This window comes from Chiloscyllium punctatum, chromosome 10 (assembly GCF_047496795.1).
Source record: "Chiloscyllium punctatum isolate Juve2018m chromosome 10, sChiPun1.3, whole genome shotgun sequence".
NCBI classification, from domain to species: Eukaryota; Metazoa; Chordata; class Chondrichthyes; order Orectolobiformes; family Hemiscylliidae; genus Chiloscyllium; species Chiloscyllium punctatum.
Window position 1 is genome coordinate 70,852,060 of NC_092748.1, and position 25,624 is coordinate 70,877,683.

A 25,624-nucleotide genomic window follows, 5' to 3' on the forward strand; every position below is an offset into this window, starting at 1 on the left:
GAAAGATTCCCTGCTTAGACCCTCATTAAATTGTAATTGGGATTTTAATAATACCACCATTCTATGATTAACATCTTTTCAACAGTGCAAAATGTCTGAGACTAGCAAATGATGTAAAATCCTGAAAATTACAGATCTGCCATGATGGAGTGAATATAATATTTCAGTCAGTCCTGCAGAGAGACATGAAATTCCCATTCGATCTTACAGACTTTTAACATGACGCGATGTTGCGTAGAATTAATCTGTGAAGTTAACTGTGACATTCTGTGGGAAGCTGCCACATGTTACAAAACCTAGCAAATTTCTGATTTGACACCTCGCGCGCACACACACACCAATATACCCCCATCCAATTTAGTGAGCCCCACTCCTTAAATATGAACATGGAGTATAGAAGTGTACCACCACTGCTGTTTATTCAGCATTTATACAAAACTGAGGAAGAATAGTAATTCCTCTGAATGCCAAGGACAGATCGATGCATATCGAACATAGTGTAACTATTAACAGAAAGAAAACCTGCAGAAATGTAATGCTGATGTAATAATCAATTTACTATGATGGCAAAATTAAAGCTTCAGGGAAAATATACATAGTAACTGGAACGCTTTGGTTTCTTTGAAGAATTATTCCCAAAAGTGAACCAAATTCAATTTTCTTTAAATTAGAAATGCCATTTTGCAGTTTGTTGACAAAAGAAGCAATAGGTTTAATTAAATCATTTGAATCTGATTAGCTATGAGAATAAGTTGATGAATAATGAATAATAAAACATATGAGACTCCATAATGATTCAGTTTTAACATGAGTGTATGAATGAGGAAAATTACTCCCTCCCCCGCCATTGCCTTTAAATTTATCTTAGAAGTAACAATTAAATGATTTATAACTTGTATTCTCTGGACAGAAGGACTCAGCAGCATGGAATATGCAAGTTCATTACTTTGCTGTTTTTCATCTACTCACAGCTCAACTGTATTTTACGACATTTCTGATCTTTTCAGAATTCTAATGAGCTGTTATAAAGCTATAAATCAGAAATAGTCCATTAGGTAACTCAAGTCCAAACATAATCTTAGAAGTACACTAACAAGCAGTTGTTTGAAACTATAGTGAATTGAGAAAGAATTAGATTGGAATCCATGTCTTCAGTAATACGATTTTAGCTGATTTATACCCAAGTACCATACTCAAATGGAAATCCAGTTAGCTGCTACTTTTCAGATACAAAGCTGTAGAAATCCCTCTGAGAAGGGAGAGTGAAAATGTTGGTATTTATAGATGTGAATTAAATGCAATGCTGCCTCTCCCCTTGTTAAAGTTTAGTTCAACTGCCAGAGAATCTCCTAATTAGTGTTAATCTCTACGACTGGTACTGCTCGAGCTTTTCAAATGCAATTTTATTGTTCAAATGGTCTATTAATAGTTTCTGCAAGTAGATTTCTGCTTTAAAACCAGTAACAGTTTTGCCTTTCAGCGATAACACAATTCAGGTTGAATAAAACAGGAAGATAATTTTAGATCTCTAATAATTATGTTATCATTTTGCAACTGATGATGAAAAACATTAGAAGATATAAAACTCCAGATACAGAATAGAGATCTTTCTTAAATAGATCTGTTTTTACCAAAATTAACAAGGCCCAGTCTTGGAACAACAGTAAAACCTTTGCATCTCAGTACTATTTGCAAGAGTTCTTAAAGCTGAGAGATACTAAAATGTTATTTTATGCTACTAGTATAAGTTTTAAATGAAGTTCTCTGAGAATTAGAAGAACAAATTTAAATCTTTGAAATGGACTCAAAATCCACTGGATGTGTTACGTATTCTGGTTGCCTGAAGTTTAGACTAATCATATTTTTAAATTCAAAATACCAGACTTCATTGAAGTGTGATTGTTGCAGGTCTCCATATAGCTGGTGAACTGATTTTATTTTGCTCAGTATGTGACTGCACTGCAGCAGTAAATGTGGCACCTCAGAACACATTCCCACAATAATTAGTTCCATATGAATAGCATAAAAATATAGCTTTTTTTACAAACTACCTCTATGTCAACATAATTATTCAAATCATTACTTTTTTTAAAACAGTCTAAACAAAATATGATTAACAATTGTCTTTTATAACTGAACACATTATTAGTCTGCAATAAGTTAATTTCTTGTCTCCATTTTGTAGATTTGGCATTCATTGTTCTCAATGATGAGTTGGCATGCTGCTCAGGGGACATTTTGCATGTTGTTCCTGCTGCCATCTAAGTGTTGCCTAAAGTTGCTTATGTCCTGTCACTTCACAAAACTTTGTTGAAGTTTCAACACTTGTTGGTGATGTTGTGATTTAATCTCACTGGTTAATAATGTTGTTGGTTTATGATTTCTGGTTTTAAATTACAAGTTATAAATAATTTAATTGTTAACGCTAAGATAAATTTAATGGGGATACAGAGGGTGTCACTTTCTTCACTCATACACTCAGCTTAAAATGGAACCATCATGAAGTCTCATATATTTTATTATTAACAATTTTTTCTGCATTTCACAATTCTTTAATGCCTTTTTGGATACATAGTTGCTCTGGTTCTGAGCTTTCACTTCTCTATTTTCATGTAGCCATCATGTATCTCCTGTACAATGATTTTCTGGACTTGTTGGGGTATGATTGTTCTGGATCCAGCCAGCAGTACACCATCTTCTACTGCGTTGTTATCTCTAGTAGACAAGTACATCATTTTTGATGGTTGGAACTGTCATACCTTATCAAATCCCTGGATCAAATACTGGTAGAGAGCATCAGAAACACTTTGAGATGAATCTTATGCTTTATTTGGCGAAGTCCAAGTCACATCAGATTGTTCGGAGGTTTCTTCGGTGCAAGGCTTAGCAAGTTTCCTCACCATACCTGACAAAACCTCTAACACAGTAATTACCTACACCACCCCATGGCAACCCTGACTTTTGACTTCTACCTAGCTTTTTCCTGAAGGAAAATGGGGAGTTTGACCCTGTCTCTTATTTCTTCCTGGTTTGGATTTCAGAGCGATATCAAATCTGTGAAGCCATTGAAATAAATTCAACAGTTTTGTTGGATCTCAGCATGTATCTTCTGTATTGATCTGATTCAGTGGACCATTATTAGTTTTCCTTCGGTGGGTAGCTGCTGCATTTCAAACATAAGTAAAGGATAATTGTATTGAGAAAGTCTTATTTTATGAGTAATGAGAAAACACAGCTCACAGTTTGCATTTGCTGGAATTTAACCCTGGCTTAGTGGAGGCTAGTAGAGCTAATGTAAAGTCATTGAGGACATGGAATTGTTAGGCTACAGTTATGAGGTAATGTCACTAAATGCAGGGATCTCTGGGAAGCTTGACCTAAAATGACTAAATTCTTAATTTAGAATTATGGGTTTAGCATGAAACATTGATCTAGACAATTTACATTTGTCACAACATAGTTATAAGTATGCTAGTAATAGACATTGATGCGATGTACAGTTTATGCTCATGTGGCATAGCTGACTGAACAAAGGCCTAATGACAATTGTAGTTTCCTTCTCATAATTTCATGTTGTTCTGCTCGGAATCCAATATAAGGCACAGAATGTTAAGTAGAACTTTTGCAGTTACTCCCGCACAACAGTTGATTGGTAAATTTAGGGACAGATGGGGAAATGGGTGCACCTTCTATCAAACAAACCATATAAGAGCCAACAAGACATGGACCTGCCCATACACCAAAATGGAGTTCAGTTTCCATGAACAGGTTTTGAAGAAAGTTGACCTGTTTCCATCAAAACCTTTCTATTTTATGGAGCCAATGCTAAACTGAAAATTGGCCAATCAGGAACTGTTGCTATCAGTGAAATGGGCCAATCATGGATTGTTGCTATTGAAAGAATTGGCTAATCAGAAAGTGTCTGCAGGGTAGGATGAGCAGCAGAGATTGTGTCAGCACTGTGGTTATAGACAGAGGTTGAAAACTTGGAAAGTCAGTTCAGTGGTCATTGTTCCCCAGTCTGATGTTAAGATGATTCTTGTTGCCAGATGTGTCTTTAAGAAGGATTTGTTCTGTCATGCTTTTTTTGAAAGCAAGTGTTGTAAACTTGGAGCTCAGCTTCCTACTCTGAGCCCAGCAATGTAGCCGGTTTTGGTTTTTTTAAAAGAAGGATGAGTGGGTAGAGTCAAGAATACACAGACCCAAGGTTTGCAGATTTGGCTGTTCACTGCTCATTTCTCTCTCTCTCTCTCTCTCTCTCTCTCTCTCTCTCTCTCTCTCTCTCTCTCACACACACACACAGAGTTTTCTCTTGGTGTTCTTTCTTCCTGGACTGAAGAATTGCATGTGAGACAATCTGTTTTATTGAACTTGTCATTGTTAAGGGTGTATTTATGTGATGTTACCAAAATGGAACAGTTGCTGTTTAGTAGTTAAATAATCTATTATTCTGTTTAGTTTTCCAAAAGAGTTAAGTCATTCCAATTTTTTTCGTCTGTATTTTAACGATAGTGTAAGAATATAGTGTATTTTGCTTCAAGCCTGGTAGTTTGACCAATTAAATTGCATGCCTCGCACTTGCCTTTAAAATGAAGAAAAAGTTGGAGTTGAGGCAATCTTCTTAATATGCTTTGAGGGAGTTTGGACTGTTACATAACATCCTTTGTTATCTTGATAGACTCCTTGTCATTTAAATGTCTTTGGATGTTTTCTTGGGTTAGTAAGACGTACAGAGTGGCTGACGTACTTAGATAATGTCTTTGATTTATCAATTTAAAAGTCATAGTTTACAGCAGCTGCTGCAGGAAAGCAACTGGCTTTCTTGAGTTTTAAACTATGTTTTTGACTGCAGAATATATACAACTTTGTACATTTTCTCTCTCTCTCTCTCTCTCTCTCTCTCTGTCTCTGTAATTTGTTTTCATCTGTAGGTTTCTCAGCCACCCGAGAACCAACCACACAGTTGTTGGTAACTTAAAAGTTTCTGTCACTTATAGCTGTCATAAGTCGAACTTCCTGTTGCCAACCAGAGCTGCATCAGTTATATCCCCTCAGCTCCAGCTGATCTGCAAGCAGAACTTCAATTGCTGCTTGTTCAAACAGTTATCTACAATGTCTGCCATGGTATCAGGTTACATTCTTTCAGAACTGCAGCTACTCTGTCAAACACTGTTTATTAAAACATTTCTTCCTCATTTTAATCCACAGTTCAAAAAGCACAAAAATAAAAAGACATGGTCCTTCCACACAACACATGACAATGGTAAGTATTGCCAAGAACAGCAAAAGTGAAGGCTTTGATTAAATTATAGAATTCACCTTTCCTAAAATTAAATAGAAAATTATGAGACTTATGGGAATGTTGTCATGTACTCAAAGAATCTTGCATGTTCCAATAAGGTCTCCTTTTATTCATCTAAATTCCAATGAGTACAGGCCCAATGTACTCTAAGTCTTTTCAGACCAGAGTTATCCCATATCTGTTATGAGCCTAGTGATCTTTCTGGATTGCCTCCAATTTCTGTTGATAAGGGCTCCAAAACTGCTCATAGTATTTTAGTTGTGGCCTGACTAGTGCTTTGCACAGTTTTAATAAAACTTCCCTATGTTTATGCTCCATTTCCTTTGAGATATAAAAAAGCAGTATTCCAAATGCCTTCCCTATTACCTGCTGAACTTGGATGCCAACTTTTTCTGATTCACATTTGAGGTCTCTCAAAAAGACTATCTGCACATTTCCTGCATTTTTAAAAAAAATTCAGATGTCTAGCATTTCTTCCCACATTGTGTGAAATTGCCTCAGAACTGTATAATGTTCATCTAATACTTAGCAACACCCGCTTTGGGCACCTTCTGGATCATTGAGGCCTTTGAAAAGGGTATGTTTCAATTCATCTTGCTAAAGAATTCTCCTAAAATATAACCCATCACAATTTTGCTTTTTTTTTATATAGTTGTTGCTTAATGGTGTCATTTTTAGTTTGGCCACCTACACATCCACAGATTCGTGATCAGAATTCAGCTGGCTCCCTTTATGACTGATGACATTGCTTACTCAATAGTCAAGTGAAAGCAGATGGAGCAGCATTGAGAATACCACATGCCTGTGCACGGCCTGCTGTATTTACATTCACCTATCAATGCAATGCCAACAACATTTAGCAACAAAGCAATCAGAGAAACATGGCCACTCTTCTTGCTTGAATGATGGAGTGTGAACTTTCAGCATGCACACACAATATGTAGATTATTCTGTGATCAGTATGTAACAAATGAGGAGAGTTGAGTAGGAATTAAAGACTGTCCCAATGTCAGAGTTTCAAAATAATTTTAAAAACAAATAAAAGTTATAAATTGCATTTATATACTACGTTTCATGATCTTAAGATATCGGCTGGTTCCTTGCAACCAATGAACGAGTTCTGAATTGTTTCACAATTAACCAACTAATAAAAGTAGGGCGCTTCACATATTGCTGAATCCTCAATGACTGGGGAACCCAGTACACAATGCATTGACATGAAGAAATAGCTGAAGGCATTTGATTCTCAAAGGCTAGAAGCACTGTTAACTTTCCAGCATTAACATTGAAGACTTGTACTCCAAATCTTGCTGCACCCCTAGCCAAGCAGACCCAGGACAGACTCATCACAGACAGCTACTAAGCAATCTGGAAAATGGCCCAGGTACATCATGACCTGAAAAATAGTCAAATCAATAGGTCACTATCCCATCCGTCTACTTTTGATTATCAACAAAGTGATGAAGGTAGTCATCAACAGTGCTGTCATGCAGCACTGACTTAACTACTCATTAATACTCCATGTGGATCATTCATGAAATGTCATGTTCTTATCATGTCATTAGTCCAGGCACGGACAAAACAGCTGAACTCCAGAGGTAGGGAAGAGTAATAGCCTTTGTTATCAAGGCATCATTTGACAGTGTGACTTTAAGGATCCCCCACAAAACTGAAGTTAATAGAAATTGTGGGGAAATTCTCTAATGTTTGGTGTTATATCTACGATGAAGGAAGATACTTGTAGCTGTTGGGGATCAATCTCAGATCTAAGATATCTCTCAGAAGATTCCTCCTTATTGTATCCTAGGACCAACCATTTTCAACGGCTTAATCAATTACCTTTCCTCCATAAAGTCAGCAGAGGGATATTTGCTGATCATTATGCAATGTTTAGCACTATTCTCAATGCCTCAAATACTGAAGCAGTCGGTGACAGTGCTCAGCCATACTGATTCCTGATGAAGAGCTCTGGCCTGAAATGTCGATTCTCCTGCTCCTCAAATCACCTGCTGTGATTTTCCAGCAACACACTCTCGACTCAGCAAGACTCGGAAAACATTAAAGCATGGGCAAATAAGTGGCAAGAAACATTCATGCCAAAGTTCTCTTAAACAAGAGAGAACCTAACCATTTCCTCTTACCTAAATTGGAAGGGGACTAATCCACTGGCAAGGAGATTTGCTAGAGCTGCTAGTGGTCTGGACATTTGTGGCAAGTATCACAATTCCTGACTGCTGCTTATCATCTACAAGGCATGAGTTAAGAATGTGACGGAATAATATTTATTTTTTAGGGTCAGTGCAGCTCAAACAACATGCAAGAATCAGAACAAAGTCACCTGCTGGATTACTTACACTATCTTCAGAATTGCACCAATGCACAACGACAGCAGCATCCACCATCCACAATATGTACTTTAACAACTCATCAAGGTTCTATCAGCAGCACCTTCCAAAGCCATGACCTCTACTAAAGGACAAGGCAGTATATGCAATGCGACCACTATCACATGTAGGTTTAACTTCAAGCCATGTACCATCCTGATTTGTCATAGGATCCCCATTCTGCAACTTCTACCCCCTAATGACACTGGTAGTGTACCAATACCATATAGTCTACAGTGTGAAGAAAGCTGCTCATCATTTTGTGGGATATGTTTTTGAGGGCAGTTGTGGCTGGGCAATAAATGCTCATCTAACCAACAATGCCAATATCCTGTTAAAGAATAAAAAATAAATCACTGTGATAGCCAGTTTTCACATTGTACGGCTCCACAAACAACAGTGAGATAGCTAAGAATTTTATTCAAGCACTTCACATTTAAGCTTAATGACAACCTATGATAGTCTCTTTCCTGCCAAACCCAAGTGCCAATGTATAAATACTTTGGGATGTCGATGGAGACATATCTTCACTGATTTATTTCCACAAGGACCATTGTAACTAAGCTATGCCATTTGCATCTGGCTATTTTAAAGGCAATCTGGAAGAATTGGATAGTCTTTCTCTAACTGGAAAATATGTCATTGATTAAATGTGCCTTCCAAATGAACCAGTCCAGAGTTCATTACTATATCGAATGACTGACATTATTTGTCAGACGAAATACATCTTTCATGTTCCAGTTGAAATGAGACACAAACAAAAACAACATAAACTTTAGTGTTAACCCAAGACATCACATATGAAATACACATGGCCATCAAGATGCCATCCATAGATCTCAATGTATATATAAACCGGGTGGCTCTTTAAATAAGGATGTTAATGAGCAAAAACAAAAACAGAGTTAACATTTTGAGTTCAGTGACTCTTCTTCAGTTCTGTAGCTTTTAGTCCACGGGTGCTGCCAGAGCTGCTGTACTTTTTGTTTCTGATTTCCAGTTCTTTGTCTTTCTTTTCTAAAGTGTATTTATGATCACAGATATGTTTTCCTGCATGTAAATTCCAATTGCCTAGAAAGTAGTCACAATGTCCTAATTCTGTTTATATGATGGATCAGAGAGAATGACTGTTTGTTACCTGCGAGACTGGGGCTTTTCCTTGCAGTCGTGATTTATAAACCCAATTATAAATTCTCATGTTGCAACAAAATATAAATACAATGGCCAAGGTTTTGTGAGTAGCAAAGATGGTGAAATTAGTAGTGAGATTGTACCACCATTAATGCTCTCATACTTCAGGTGCTGTTGAACATAGAAATCAAAATATTGCTGCCAGTGACTTGGCAATTTTTCATAGGTTTCATTGCTGAGGTTCCCATAGAGTGCAAAATATAAATTATTGAGAACTTGTTCTGTTAGACTATTAGTACTATCATAAAAATCCTTGAAAAAGTTGCTGAATGATGTTTAACTGGGTTTTTAACAGTGTCATTGTTTATAATTTCCGCAAAACAGTCTCACTGATGCCAAAGTGCTAATTTAATATTGTGGCATGTCACACAACTGTATTATGACTTTAAAAAGTTGTTCATATATCATTTTCTATCCTTTTCCTGTATGTAAACCACATTGGTTAATTTTGCTTCCTGTAAAACTAAAAAAAAAGAAGGTATTTTGAATCCTTTAATTCCTGGTTTGCTGTCTGTGAGAATAAGTAGATAGGCAGGAGGCTGGAAGAACACAGCAAGCCAGGAAGCATTGGGAGGTGGAGAAGTCGACATTTCAGCTGTAACCCTTTTTCAGGACTGGGGGTGGGTGTAGGGGGAGCTACGGTTAAAGGAGGAGGCGGGGGTGAAGTGGGGATAGATGAAGACAGGTAGCGGGTACGAGCTGGCTGGTCAATGAGAGGAATGAATCTGGCAGGTGGCTGGGAGGGGTGGAATGGAGGGGAAGAGGCTGGGAAGGGAGTTGGGGGATGGGAAGGGAGGATATTTGAAATTGGAGAACTCAGTGTTGAGTCCTCTGGGCTGTAGGCTACTCAGGCAGAAGATGAGGTATTGTTCCACCAATTTACAGAGGAAATTTGCTTGGTTCATTGTGGCAATGGAGGAGGAGGCCAAGGATGGTTATGTCAGAAAGGGAATGGTTAAGAGAATTGAAATGGGTGGTGACTGGGAGGTCTGGTCAGCCCCTGTGGGCCCAGCTGAGATGCTCAGCAAACCGTTCTCTAAGTTTACGTTTGGTTTCCCTGATGTAAAGAAGACCACATTGGGAGCACCTGACGCAGTAAACCTGGTTAGAGGAGAGGCAGCTGAACCTCTGTCTCACCTGGAAGGACTGTTTGGGGCCCTGGATGGAATGAGGGGCTGGCGTATTGGCAGGTTTTCTGGTTGCAGGGGAAGGTATCTGAGGGTTCGGGAGGTCAGTGGGGAGAGCGGCACAAACCAAGGATTGTCAAAGGGAATGGTCCTTGCAGAAGGTGGAGAGGGATGGGGATGGGAAAATGTTCTTGGTGGTGAGGTCGAGTTGGAGTTGGTGGAAATGTTTCAGGATAATGCATTGGATGCGGAGACTGATGGGGTGGTATGTGAGGACAAGGGGGCCTCTATCTTTATTGTGTTTGGAGGGGGGATGGAGGTGATGTGGTGGAGGGCTGTCTGGATGACACAGGGAGGAAAAGCATGTGGTTCAAAATAGGTGGACATCTGGGATGCTTGGGAGTGGAATGTCTCCGCATCCGAGCAGATGTGGTGGAGACGGAAGAATTTGGAGAATGTGATGGAGTTCTTGCAGGATACTGGGTGGAAAGAGGTATAGTCCAGGTAGTTCTGGGAGCCTGTGGGTTTGTAGTAAATGTTTGTCTTGAGACTGTCGCCGGAGATGGAAATGGAGAGGTCAGCAAAGGGGAAGGAGATGTCCGTGATGAACCAAGTGAATTTGAGGGCGGGGTGAAAGTGACCATCCATTTTAATTCCCCTTCTCACTCCCTTTCTGACATGACCATCCTTGGCCCTCTCCATTATCACAATGAACCAAACCGTTGGAGGAACAACACCTCATCTTCAGTCTTTGCAGCCTACAGCCCGGAGGACTCAGCATTGACTTCTCCAATTTCAAATAACCCTTCCCATCCCCTGACTCGCTTCCCAGCCCCTTGCTGTCCCTTCCATCTCCTCCCATTGACCAACCAGTTCATACTCACTGCCTGTCTTCACCTATCCCCACCTCACCACCCTGTCCCTGCCACCCTGTTTATCTGCAGCTCTCCCCACACCCACCCCCAGTCCTGAAGAAGGGTTACACCTAAAACGTCGACTTTTCCATCTCTTGATGCTGCCCAGTTTGCTATGTTCTTCCGTCTTCCTGCCTGTCGACTTTGGATATCAGCATCTGAGTTTATTTTTGTCTCTACCCACGTCTGTGAGAATAAAGCAATATGATTGGCTGCTTATCTCAATTGACAACATAATCACAGCTCGAGGGCCAGAAACTCTTGACTTGTTGCCAGATTCAAACCACATTGGGAAAGGAGAAATCTGCACAAGTGATAACACTCGAATTATCTGGTCAGCTATGTGTGAGGTGAATTGCCAGTACCATTATTTTATGACTGACAATTAAATTTACCCCTATGAGTCCTATACCAATATTTGAGGTTCTATATGGAGTACAAAATAGACATACTAATGAAGCAATATTATTGCTTGGATTATCAAGCATATGGCTGTGTGTAATCTATTTAGCTATCTGAGTTCATCACTATATTTTGCATCATGCTATCCAAAGACAAAGTGGGCTGAAAAGGAGGCTCATGCTATTACAGCTTCACAGGAAGAAAATAATGGAAGCAGATGTAGAATGTGGAGAGATATCATCCATCAGAATGGGAAACTGAGAACACCCATTACATTCCACTGGGACAAGTTCAGTAGGGAAGGATTGCTATACCTCTGTATTCAAAATCTCAATGACATCATCACAGTATTCATGAATGTTGTTTTAGAACATAGAACATAGAACATAAAACAGTACAGAACAGAACAGGCCCTTCAGCCCACGATGTTGTGCCGACCACTGATCCTCATTTATGCACCCTCAAATTTCTGTGACCATATGAATGTCCAGTAGTCTCTTAAATGTCCCCAATGACCTTGCTTCCACAACTGCTGCAGGCAACGCATTCCATGTTCTCACAACTCTCTGTGTAAAGAACCCGCCTCTGACATCCCCTCTATACTTTCCTCCAATCAGGTTAAAACTATGACCCCTCGTGTTAGTCATTTCTGCCCTGGGAAATAGTCTCTGGCTATCGACTCTATCTATGCCTCTCATTATTTGTATACCTCAATTAGGTCCCCTCTCCTCCTCCTTTTCTCCAATGAAAAAAGTCCGAGCTCAGTCAACCTCTTTTCATAAGATAAGCCCTCCAGTCCAGGCAGCATTCTGGTAAACCTCCTCTGAACCCTCTCCAAATCATCCACATCTTTTCTATAATAGGGCGACTAGAACTGGACGCAGTATTCCAAGTGTGGTCTAACCAAAGTTTTATAGAGCTGCAACAAGATCTCACGACTCTTAAACTCAATCCCCCTGTTAATGAAAGCCAAACACCATATACTTTCTTAACAACCCTGTCCACTTGGGTGGCTATTTTAAGGGATCTATGTACCTGCACACCAAGATCCCTCTGTTCCTCCATACTGCCAAGAATCCTATCCTTAATGCTGTACTCAGCTTTTAAATTCGACCTTTCAAAATGCATCACCTCGCATTTATCCAGGTTGAACTCCATCTGCCACCTCTCAGCCCATCTCTGCATCCTGTCAATGTCCCACTGCAGTCTACAACAGCCCTCTATACTGTCAATGACACCTCCAACCTTTGTGTCATCTGCAAACTTGCTGACTCATCCTTCAATCCGCTGATTCAAATGATTAATAAAAATTACAAACAGTAGAGGCCCAAGGACAGAGCCCTGTGGAACACCACTCACCACAGACTTCCAGGCAGAATATTTTCCTTCTACTACCACTCACAGTCTTCTGTTGGCCAGCCAAATCTGTATCCAGACAGCTAAGTTCCCCTGTATCCTATCACTCCTGAGCTTCTGAATGAGCCTAAGATGGGGAACCTTGTCAAATGCCTTGCTGAAATCCACATACACCACATCCACAGCTCGACCCTCATCAACTTTTCTAGTCATATCCTCAAAGAACTCGATAAGGTTTGTGAGGCATGACCTGTCCCTCACAAAGCCGTGTTGACTGCATTTAATCAAGCCATGCTCTTCCAGATGGTCATAAATCCTATCCCTCAGAATCCTTTCTAACACCTTGCAGACGACAGACGTGAGACTTACTGGTCTGTAATTGCCGGGGATTTCCCTATTTCTTTTCTTGAACAGAGGAATTACAGTTGCCTCTCTCTAGTCCTCAGGTACGACTCCAGTGGAGAGCGAGGACGCAAAGATCTTTGCAAGTGGTGAAGCAATTGCATTTCTCATTTCCCAAAGCAGCCGAGGACAAATCTGGTCTGGGCCTGGTGACTTGTCAATCTTAATGTTTGACAAAATTTTCAGCACATCAGCTTCCTCTATCTCTATCCATTCCAGCATGCACACCTGCTCTTCAAAGGTTTCATTCACTATAAAGTTCGTTTCTTTCATAAAAAGAGAAGCCAAAAGCTCATTTAGGGCTTCCCCTACCTCCTCAGACTCCACACACAAGTTCCCTATGCTATCCCTGATCGGCCCTACTCTTTCTTTGACCATTCTCTTATTCCTCACATAAATGTAAAATACCTTTGTGTTCTCCCTAATCCGTTCTGCCAAGCCTTTCTCGTGCCCCCTTCTGGCTCTCCTCAGACCATTTTTGAACTCCTTCCTTGCCTGCCTGTAAGCCTCTCGAGCTGAGCTTGACCCTAGCTTCCTCCACCTTATGTAAGCTACCTTTTTCCTTTTGATGAGAATCTCTACCGCTCTCGTCATCCAAGGTTCCTTTATCTTACCACTTCTTGTCTGTCTCAGAGGGACATATTTATTCATCACTTGCAACAACTGTTCCTTAAACAGTCTTCACATGTCTATAGTGCCTTTATCATGGAGCAATTGCTCCCAATCCATGCTTCCTAACTCATGTCTAATTGCATCATAGTTTCCTCTTCCCCAATTAAATAGCCTCCCATTTTGCCCAATCCTCTCATCCATAACTATGTTTTCTGTGCTTGTTATCTCATTGCTTTGGAGACTATCCAGAAATGTGTGCAAGGACACCACTTGCTTGGCTGTACTTTGCATTTAAGTAAATCCCTCCAGTAGAATTGTTTTTTACCCCATAATCCATCTTTAAATTCACAAATACATTGTCTGAGGTGCAGCACAAAGGAAAGAACTTGACACAAAGTGCTGTGAAGGTGCCATTTCCTCAACATGGAAAGAAACAACAGGGGAAGACTAAGGTAAAATTTACAGAGCAAAACCAACCAACAATTTACAAGATAGCTAAGATCACAAAGCTTATAGCTCATTACACAGGTGGTTAGTAAACACAGGTCATGCTTTGAGATTTTAGAAAGAGAACCATTGTATAAGGTATCATAATTAATGAATATTACTTTGTAGAAAATGACATTATAAATTCAAACAATGCACTTTACAGATGTATGTCAAAGGAAAAGTCTCAGGGTCATCTCGTCCAAATCAGATAGTTTCTTTAGAATGACTGATCCAATTCCTGTCTTTGTTCTCTCCTGACATACATAAGTACGCCTCGCTTGTCAACAGAGTTGTGTAATGGAAACACAGAAAAGTGCTGGGGTGGACCACACAGCATCACTATGTTCAAATCACCTTCTCCCTGTCTACAACTTTATCACATTCCTTTATGTGGAGCTTTTTCTAGCGAATGACATTGAAAATGATGTATGTGGCATCATTATTCCTTACTGCACATCATGCAGTTTTGGTTGAAGAAAGGTTGCAAAAATTACTTTACGCAGGATGTGCTTCTCTCCTCTTAAGTGCAAAAAACAATGATATTGTTCGAAGGATAATTGTATCGATATGTAAAAGGAACTGTACCTAGCTTTCTCTAGATGCCAGTGAATTTTTTACTTATGTGCTGTCTCATGTGTTTGAGGTGATGGATATGATAACTGCATCTACTATCTCATCCATCACTTAGATTGCTTCTGTGTTTTACAATTGAGTCATTTAAGAGATGGTAGTTTTTTGACTTATCTGATTTGCAGTCAATATTCATGGAATGTAGCATAAAGTCAATTTTGTTAGGACTGATAAAAATCAGAGCTATAGTGAATGTTTAATGATGATGCGAATCTCTGGAAATAGAGACCATTCTTAATATTGACCATGTTGTTTTCCCTAAGAGACACAGCTCATTGCAACAAGGTCTGGCAATCATCACTAACATAAAAAAAACTTCCAAAATAATCTGAATACAGGCTTAAGGCTGTTACATTTCACAGCTATGGCTTACTGGCCTCATCCCAAAGCTGTCTAAGTGCTTCCAACTTGGGTTGGGACAGCTGTTGAAATGCTCCTTTGCAACAGATGTTTCTGAATCCACCTTGAACAAGGGAGGGGTATATGAAGAAGGCTGACCAACAAACTGCCACAGTGCTTCGGGCTAGCCTGGAAATTGTACAAATGGTCTACCCACAACTCTTCCTGTGTTGATAAGATTATCTGCACCTGACCCAAATCCTTAAATGTTGACAGACTAAATCCTTCTAAAACCATATCCTGTGTATTCCACCTTCATAGTGCTACTGTGGAAAAGGATTTGGATAGTGAAATGGATTATCAGAGACCAAAGAATGATCCCAGTCCCATAGACTTAGGAGTACCCCAAGATAGGACTTTGAGTTTTGGGAATACCTAAAGAAAGCATCAGCAAAGATTATAATAGAATTAATCTTTTGACCAAATTCATTAGATATATGGAATGCTCCTGTCGCAAACTTTATGCTGACAAACAATACTCCTCATATATCTTCCCATTCCATCCATCTTTGCCTGCCTTACATTTCATTGCTCAAGATAGAGTAACGTCTTTGCACAATAACTACCAACAGACATGCTTTAGATCAATAAATGGGAAGTATGGGAAGTCACAAATATATTCCTTCTGACAACCCCATCTATCAAATTTCAGGCAATGAATTGCCACAGTGACAGTGGTCCTTGCTAATGGTATTCAGAATGATCAGGCAGCCGTGACCAGCACTGGACCCTCTGTACAATTCTCTTCAGTAGATGTGCTAACAATACAGCATACTGTAGAATGTCCCCTCTAAGCATGATTAACTACTTAAACCTCAGCACATGTGGAGGCTATTGCTTGGATTTGGGGATTTCCACTTAAATACATTTACAAGTAAAAATACACAGTACAATAGGTTTTGTCTGGACAATCTCCATCCTATTTGGTGTTATATACTTAATTTTAATTCATTTATTATAATTTTGGTCTGTCCTTCCTTTCATTGTCCTCTGTCAACATCAACCTTTTTGTGTATTATTACTATGTATTATATCCGAGCAAAAATATGCAAATGTAAGAAATAACAAATTGGTTTAAACACAGAAAAAGACAATAATTGTTTCATAAACATTGATTGTCTAATTTCAGGTTATAATTAATGAGTCATATCTTTCATATTACTGATCAACCAGGCAGAAAAAATTACATTCAATATTGAATACATTGCAAGTATTTGACAACAATTCATGCAAAATATGTTTTTCTTGAAATGGCCTCTTAACATTACATTTGTGCAATATTTTGTTCTCTGGTATTTTCTGTCTGTGATGAATGTCTCCCCTTGTTTTAAGGTGTTTGGCTCTAATTTGCTGAATGCCATAGAAGGTACTTGTACATGTACATGAAGTTTCACATAGATGTGTTTGAATTATTTTGTGGTTGCCTGCAATTGAATTACTTGTGTACATCAAAGTTCAAGGTAGGCACATGAATGGATTAGTCACAGACCCTCAGCAATGAGCTACAGTTCACACATACTTTATATAAACAGTTACAACCTGCTTTGGGTCACAGAGAGCTGAGCTTCCTCAAATGGACACAGTGCTTTGCAGAATATCCAAAAAGGAGAAAAAATAAATGTTAAATCAAATGGTGACTGCTCAAAATAGCGACTAAGTGGATGAATTTTATCTTTTCTGAGTTTGATTACTAATACTGAGATACAATGGAATTTGTGTTCATGAGTAAAATCAAGTGTTTCAGTTCTCTAATTCCCTTTACTTGCAGAATAGTGCACAGAATTTTTTGAAATTTCTTCTCTTCTCCAAATTGAACATGGCATATTTTATTTATTCATTCACTGATGGAACAGATGAAATAATTAGATTTATTTCTTGGCCAGATTAACTCTGTGATTACAGTCAATGTTTACTGGAACTTACAAAAGCAACAAATGGATTTGCATAATTATTGGGGATAATAATTATTAGTGAAAATCATGTTTATACAAGTATGAATAATTTTCCTTTAACTGTACTTTGTCCTATGTGCAATACTCTTACCTGTGTAACTTTTTCTGTCACGTTGTGCGTCCTTTCCTTCACTTTAGGTGCAATGATGGTCTTCTCTGATGAAGGTGGCGATGAACTCTTCTTTTCAGCTTTTATATCAGAAAAGTTCAGGGTGATTTGAGGAATCTTGCTAATTGTGTTATATTTGTTGAGATTAGAATCTGATGTGGAACCCAATAGGCTTGACTTGATATGATTAAAAGGGCCTGAGGAAAATTCACAGTAAAAGAAGTGAGGATATATTCTGTACACCAGATATTTTACACAAATTCACATCTTATGTTCTCTTAAGATGCAATTGTAGCTTGAACTTTTTGATTATCCTTATGGGAAAGACCATTTCATTAATTTAATAATAATGACAAAAATATAAATGACTAATTTCAGTTATTACAGTTGAATGCATTTTCAAAATGCATTCCCACTGTATGGAAATTCCCACTGTACATAGTGTAATATCAAATGCAGAACCTTAATTAGATATGACATTGCATGCAAGCTTTTGCGATTACAAATGCTCTACACATATCATCTAGAATTTACTAAAAATCAAACTATGAACAGATTATCACATACTCAATAAACAGTCAGTCAATGGTCATTGCTTGATCAACTACAGATGCGCATGTATTTCCGCTAGAGTTGAGAACTGTATAGTTCAAAAAATTTTGTTATTTTTACAGGTTCAATATATATCTATATTTTGAAAGACTAAGCAAATGGTTCAGTCTAACATGTTTCTGAAAGTCTTTAACACAAGTTAATAGTGTTTCAAACCACATACTTTCGAAAACTAATTTCCTACCTTGAGCTATGATCCATGAATGAAGTCATGTTACCAATTAAGATCAAGTAATGCTTTGTCACTAAAATAAATTTTATATCCTTATTTATATTACACTTACCCCTGTTTAGTTTTAATATTGTAATATCTATTTTATACAAACCACATGACATTTTTCCATTTGTGCTAACTAAAGTGATAGTGCCATTTGATTATATACGTCCTTGCATTTTTATGTGCTGTTATTTTATTTTAAATCTATCTTTGGTTTCCTTGACCAGAAAATTCACTATAAACGTGGTAAAAAATATACGGCATCTTTGTCTGATTAAACTGAGTTTGGGAACTCATGATGGTGACTAACTCTGCTCTTTGTATGGCATGTGTGTACTTTACTGTTTGATAGTATTGGCTTGTTACTGTTGATAACGTTGGTTACCTGATGATTAGATTCAGCAAATAAAAACTGAAAGAATTGAGAATGCTGTAAATCACAGAGAAAAATAGAAATTGCTGGAAAAGCTCAGCATGATAAGGCAATGCAGGATGATACTAAGTAGAAAAGCAAGCGAGCAGTCTTGAGATCTAGCCTGGCCAATCCAAGAGCTGAGTGCTTGTCTTTTTACCTAAAGTGTCCCTGCTGCAGCCTTTGGATGCTAATTGCTTCTTCTTCATGCCAGGTATTACTTTCTGTCCGATTCTGCTACACAACCTGCCTTTGCCTATGCTGCTTTGACCCCCCAATAAGATTCTGCCCAATGTCTTCTTCATCTTCTGAAAGTTTCCATAAAAGCAAATAGTTCATTTATCTATCCTATTAATTTTATTTTTAATTTTAAATACATCAACTAGACCAAATCTTTTGTGCAAAGGCTAAGCAGGTTGGCTCTACTCTGTGGAGTTTAGAAGAATAAGAGGCGATCACATTGAAACATACAGGACTCTTAGTGGGGCTTGACAGCATAAATGCAGAGAGGATACTTCCCCTCATGGGAAAGCCTAGGACCAAGCAGCATAGTGCCAGAATAAAGGGGTTCCAATTTAAGACTGAGATGAGGAAACATTTCTTCTCTCAAACAGTTGTGAATCTTTAGAACTCCTTGCCACAGAGAGTTGAGGGGGCAAGGCTCTTGTGTATCTTTAAGGCTGAGATAGATAAATTCTTCATCGGTCGGGGAATGAACAGTTACAGGGAAAATGCAGCAAAGAGGACATGAGGAATGTCGGATCAGCCATGATTCTATTGAATGGCAGAGCAGGCTCAAGGAGCCAAACATAAGAAATGGATGTCATGGTCTAACTTCCATTTTGAACTGAAGAGAATAAAATCAAATTTCATGTGTTTTTATTTTGACAACTCTTGTATCATTCTGCTGAATCTGCACTCTATCTCTTCAAAGGTCAATTTTTTTGCGGTTTGGTTTCAAAACTGAGCTTAGTACTCTAAATGGAAACTGATGAAAGTTCTAGTCAATTGAAATATCACTTTCTGACAATTTAATTCCAATTCTTGTGTGATAAAGTCTAATTTTCCATTCAAAATTTTGATTACCTTTGTATCTGTACAAGTGTTTTTACCGATTTGTGCAAACAAAGGCATAAATCACTTGTTCCTCTATAGTTCTTATTTTCTTATCATTCAGAAAATATTCCAAATGATCATGTTCAGATCCAAAGTGAATTATCTCACACTTTCCCAGATTGAACTCCATCTGCCACACTTTGCTCAGTCCCTCCATAATCTATTGTAATGTTCAACTTCCAATCACACAGTTTAACTGTGTCTCCAAATTTAATGCAATCTGTGAACTTGGATATACATTTGTTGTGGGCATGGGAATAATAGTGAGATAGTTATCACTATTAATCACTTCTCAATTGGCTGCAGATAATTATGTTTTAAAGTGGAAATATTTTATATTCCTACATGACCGCTCCTGGCACCTGATGTAAGTTGCACCTCGATCAATATATGGTACTGGGTAAGAGTCATTTTAGGAAGTTCACTGCCATCTTTGCTCTTTTTTTTGTTTAGGTCCCTTGGGCCTATCAAGCGATCAGTAGTACAGTATTGAGTATCTACAGAAAAAAAACACTGTTCTTAGAAAACAGGAAGGTTCACTTCATGATTGCAATAATTTGGTTTGGCATTATTGCAAGGATTTTATGGAGCTGGTACATCCCCAAAAGCTCGAGCAGAACTGCACAGATTACGTATTACATTTGTTGAATGGATGAGCCAATGTAACATGACCATTATGTTTTTCAGAACCATCACCTCATACAACAAACGTTTTACTTGTTGAATGCTATACATTGCAATAATAAACAAAACACAGGTCTTAAGTTTTAAAAAGGAGACATGTTTACTTCTTAATACCTGGATGTATTCACAATCACAATCACCTAACCACACATACATACACAAACATGAAAAATGATGACAAGAGAAGGAGCATATGCTCTAGTCTTAACTTTCCATAACATCATTTTAATACATGAAAGTCTTGACTACAAGATTGAAGTGTTGCAGGCCTGATGATTCCTTTTTGATTTCCTGGATAAATGGAGAACAGAAGTTTCTGATGATGAATTCACAATAGCTCACTGCTTGCTGCAGCAGGTTTTTGGCTTCAGTCCAGCTGAGGTGCTTTCGACCTCATATAGTTAAGATCAGGTTTGGCTCTTCAAGTCAGTAGGTTTATGATATCCCTAATTCTCTTCTTGCTATTTAATTTCAGGCAGAGTCCTTGCTTTGTTGGTCTCACTCTATCTGTAAGCATTGTTTCACTGAGTCTGCTCACCAAATGTGTGTTTATAAGTATACCTGCAAGGACTGCAACAAACATTACATTGGACAGATGGGCAGGAAACTAGCCACCAGGATACATGAGCACCAATTAGCCATCAAAAGAGATGGCTATCATTAGTATCGATACACACAGACGAAGGTGACACCAGTTTGACTGGGACAATACATCCATCCTGGGACAGGCTAAACAAAGACATGCACAGGAATTCCCAGAGGCCTGGCATTCAAACCGGAACTTCATCAATAAACGTATCGATTTGGACCCCATTTACCAAACTCTCAGAAAAAGAACCGGAAGTGATATCACCCTGCACAACAGATCAAGACAGATAAATAGCAAGTGGGACAGAACACCAGCACTTCATCAGAGGCTCACTGATAATGTTACCTAGCATGGTGATGAAACATCTGCAAACAAATCTATTAACTCAGCTAGCAAATTTATAACTTGAACCACAACCTACAAATCTTCTCCAAAAGTGCAATAAATATCCCTATCACAATCTAGCTTCTGCCAGGTGTCCATTGTAACTGTTTTGTCATTTCCCACTTAACTTGTCTCTGGTGACTTCGTGCATTGACTTACAATAATGTTTAAGTTTCATTCATTTGTATCTCCAGCTAAAAGAATGGGTTTCCAGTCACAGTGATTCTGTGGAATTCTATTCACAGTCAAAAAGTTTTGTAGGCTATTGTGAACTAGGCTTCTGAAGTTACTCAGACAAACTGATAATCATAAAATTCATATGAAAGATATGTTGCATTTTAATGTCTTATTAATGAAATGTCATGTAAATTAATTTCTAGTTTATTGCTTTGATTAAGCAAACAAGTTAATTTTCAGCTGTGTGTTCTTTTTTATTTATTCATTTGTGTGATGTTTGCATCACTGCCTGCCAGCATTTATTACCTGTCTCTAGTTGCGCTTGAGAAGGTGGTAATGGGCTGCCATTTTATACCGCTGGAGTCCACAATGCCATTTGGGAGAGAATTCCAGGATTTTGATCCAGTGACAGTGAAGTAAAGATGACATATTTCCAAGTCAGGATGGCGAGTGGCTTGGAGGGGAACTTGAAAACTGTGGTGTTCCCATATATCTTCTGCTCTTGTCCTTTGAGACGGAAGTGGTCATGGATTTGGATGGTGCTATCTGAGGATCTTTGATGAATTTCTGCAGTACATGCTGCTGCTACTGAGCATCGATGGTGGAGGGAATGGATACTTGCAGATGTAGTGCCAATCAAGTGGCCTGCTTGGTCCTGGTTGGTGTCTAGCTTCTTGAGTGTTGTAGGGAGTTTATTTCAGCACACTCCTGACTTGTGCCTTGTAGATCATGGACTGAGCTTTGGGGAGTCAGGAGGTGTCTTACTTGCTGCAGTAGTCATAGCTTCTGACCTGCTCTTGTAGCCACTGTGTTTATGCAGTGAGTCCAGTTGAGTTTCTGGTCAACAGTAACCCCAAAAGTGTTGATATTAGGACATTCAGTGGTCGCATCACCATTGAATGTCAAAGGGCAGTGGTTGGACTGTCTCTTATTGGAGCTGGTCATAGCCTGGCATTTGTGTGGTGTGAATGTTACTTGCCACTTGTCAGCCCAAGCCTGAATATTGTCCAGATCTTGCTGCATTTGAACATGGATTGCTTTAGTATCTGAGGAGTCATAAGTGGTGTTGAACATTGTATAATCATTGGCAAACATCCCTACTTCTGGGCTTATGATGGACCAAAGGTCATTGATGAAGCAGCTGAAGATGGTTGGGCTAAGGACACCACCCTGCGGAACTCCTGCAAAGATGTCCTGGAACTGACATAACTGACCTCCAACAACCATAACCATCTTCCTTTGTGTCAGGTATGACCCTAACCACTGGAGAGTTTGCCTCTTGTTACCCAGTGATTACAGTTTCACTAGGACTCCTTGATGCCACACTCAGTCAAAAGAAGCCTTGATGTCAAGGGCTGTCACTCTCACCTCACCTCTAGAATTTTGCTCTTTTGTCCATGTTTGAACCAAGGCTGTAATAAGGCCAGGAGTTGAGTGGCCCTTGTGGAACCCAAACTTGGTGTCACTGAGTAGGTTATTGCTGGGCAGGCACTGCTTAATAGCACTGTTAATGATACCTTCACTGATAATTGAGAGGAGACTGATGGGGCAGTAATTGGCTGGGTTGGATTTGTCCTGCTTTTTTATGAACAGGACATACATGGACAATTTTCCATATTGTCAGGTACATGCCAATGTTGTAACTGAACTGGAACAGCTTGGCTAGGGGAGCAGTAAGTTCTGGGCCACAAGTCTTCAGTACTATTGCCTGAATGTTGTTAGGGCCCATAGCCTTTGCTGTATCCAGTGTCTCCAATTGTTCCTTGATATCATGTGGCTGATGTCTGTAATGCGGGGGACCACTGGAGGAGGCCGAGATGGATCATCCACTTGGCACTTCTGGCTGAAGATTGCTGCAACTGTTTCAGCCTTATCTTTTGCACTGATGTACTGGGCTCTTCCATCATTGAGGAGATGAATATTTTTGAAGTCTCCTCCTCCATTGAGTTGTTTAATCATCCACTACAATTCATGCCTGGATATGGCAGGACTGCAGAGCTTAGATCTGATCCATTGGTTGTCAGATTGCTTAGTGCTTTCGATCACTTGCTGCTTATGCTGTTTGGCATGCAAGTAGTCCTGTTTGATATCTTCATCAGGTTAACACCTCATCTTTAGGTATGCATGCTGCCACTCCCGGCATGCCCTCCTCCACTCTCCATTGAGGGATATGCCAGGCCATGAGGTTACAGATTGTGCTGGAGTACAATTCTGCTGCTGCTGATGGCCCACAGCACCTCATGGATGCCCAGTCTTGAGTTGCTAGATCTATTCCAAAGCTATCCCATTTAGCACTGTGATGGTGCCACACAACATGATGGAGGTTATTCTCAACGTGAAGGCGGGAACTCGTCTCCACAAGGACTGTGTGGTTATTACTCTTACTGATACTGTCATGGACAGATGGCAGATTGAGAAGGATGAGGTCAAGTATGTTTTTCCCTCTTATTGATTCCCTCACCACCTGCTGCAGACCCAGTCTAGCAGCTATGTCCTTTTGGACCTGATTGGCTCAATCAGCAATACTGCTGCTGAGCTACTCTTAGTGGTGGCCATTGAAATCCCCCACCCAGAGTACATTTTGTGCCCTTGCTATCCTCAGTGTTTCCTCCAGGTGTTGTTCAAAATGAAGGACTACTGATTCATCATCCAAGGGAAGACGGTACGCGGTAAATAGCAGGAGGTTTCCTTGCACATTTAACCTGAAGCCATGAGACTTCATGGAGTTCAAATGCAATGTTGAAGACTCCCATCAACTCCCTCCCAACTGTATACTACTGTGCCGCCATCTCTGCTGGGTCTGTCCTACGAGTGGGACAAGACATATCCAGGGATGGTGATGATGTTGTCTGGGACATTGTCTGTAAGATATGATTCCATGAATATGCCTGTGTCAGGCTATTGCTTGACTAGTCTGTGAGACAGCCCTCCCAATGTTGGCACTAGTAAGGAGGACTTCGCAGTGTCGTCAGGGCTGTTTCTGCCATTGTCTTTCCTGGTGACTATGCCAGGTGATCCATCCAATTTCATTTCTTTGAGACTCCTGTAGTGTAATGTCATGTATATTGATAGAAACAAAAATAGGTCATACGGCTTCTCAACCATGCTCCATTTTGTTTCTAAATGCAATGTGCTCATTTTCCATAAATTAATGAATATAACTATATGGTTGTTACAATATCTCAATTCCATCATCCAAATCATTAATACTTTTGGTGAAAAGCTGACGGTCTAGTACAGAATATACCACTTGTCACATCCCAGTCAGGAAACTAACTCTACCTTTGTCTTCTAACTCACAATTAATTATCAACCTATGTCCAAGGCAATCAAGTGTTTTACTATTTGCTAATCTTGGAAACAAACCCTTTGGTCCAACCAGTCTATGCTGAACATTATCTCAAATTAAACTAGCCCCATCTGCCTTTTCCTGACCCATATCCCTCCAGACCTTCCCTGCTCACATACTCATCCAAATGCTTTGTAAACTTTATCAGATATCACCTGAAAACACATGTTGAAAGAAAAAAAAGACATTCTCTGATTTACAATGAAAGTGACTTTCTCAAGAAATTCAGCTAGATTAGTTAGATTGAGCTACAGATTATAAATTTATGATGAGTGTCATCAGTCATCTGATGATTGGATACGTACATGGATTGTACATATCCCCTTCCATGTTTGGATATAAGCTACAGTGGCAAACCTAAAACCATTTTAATAGTCTTTGTGATAATTGATTGTTTTCAGAGTTTTATACTTAAGATTCTCTGGAAATCTAATTTTAAGTTGATCAAATCAAATGTTTCTTACGTTTCTGTTCACTCACCTGACAGTTGTTCAGCTCCACAATCTAATGCACGTATATCAATAAAAAGAGAAGCTGCAGAAACTAAACCTTACCTGAGAAAGTATGACTAAATTATGTTACAGATTTCAAGCAAACTAATCACCAGGCTTCTCCACAAAAATAAATCTGTGGCCACTGACACCAGTCTGGAATTTTGCAATTTGGGACATTTCCGATTTTGGCAAGGCACACCAATCAGTAACTTATAGATTTACCACATAAGTGATAATTGCCTTATTTGCTTGAGTAAATCATTGAATTTCTTTCTACATAGAAAATCAACAGAAATATGACAGAGCTAAGCAATTTTATGG

The 25,624-nt window shown here is 39.1% G+C and overlaps 1 protein-coding gene across 1 annotated transcript in view; it reads right to left on the minus strand.

The window, feature by feature from the left end:
• LOC140482276 (voltage-gated inwardly rectifying potassium channel KCNH7) overlaps positions 1–25,624 on the minus strand; it is a 464,373-nt gene that overhangs the window by 138,829 nt on the left and 299,920 nt on the right. The window contains exon 7 of the mRNA XM_072579472.1: positions 17,252–17,466. Within this exon, the coding sequence (XP_072435573.1) occupies positions 17,252–17,466 (215 nt within the window). The remainder of the gene's footprint in view (positions 1–17,251; positions 17,467–25,624) is intronic.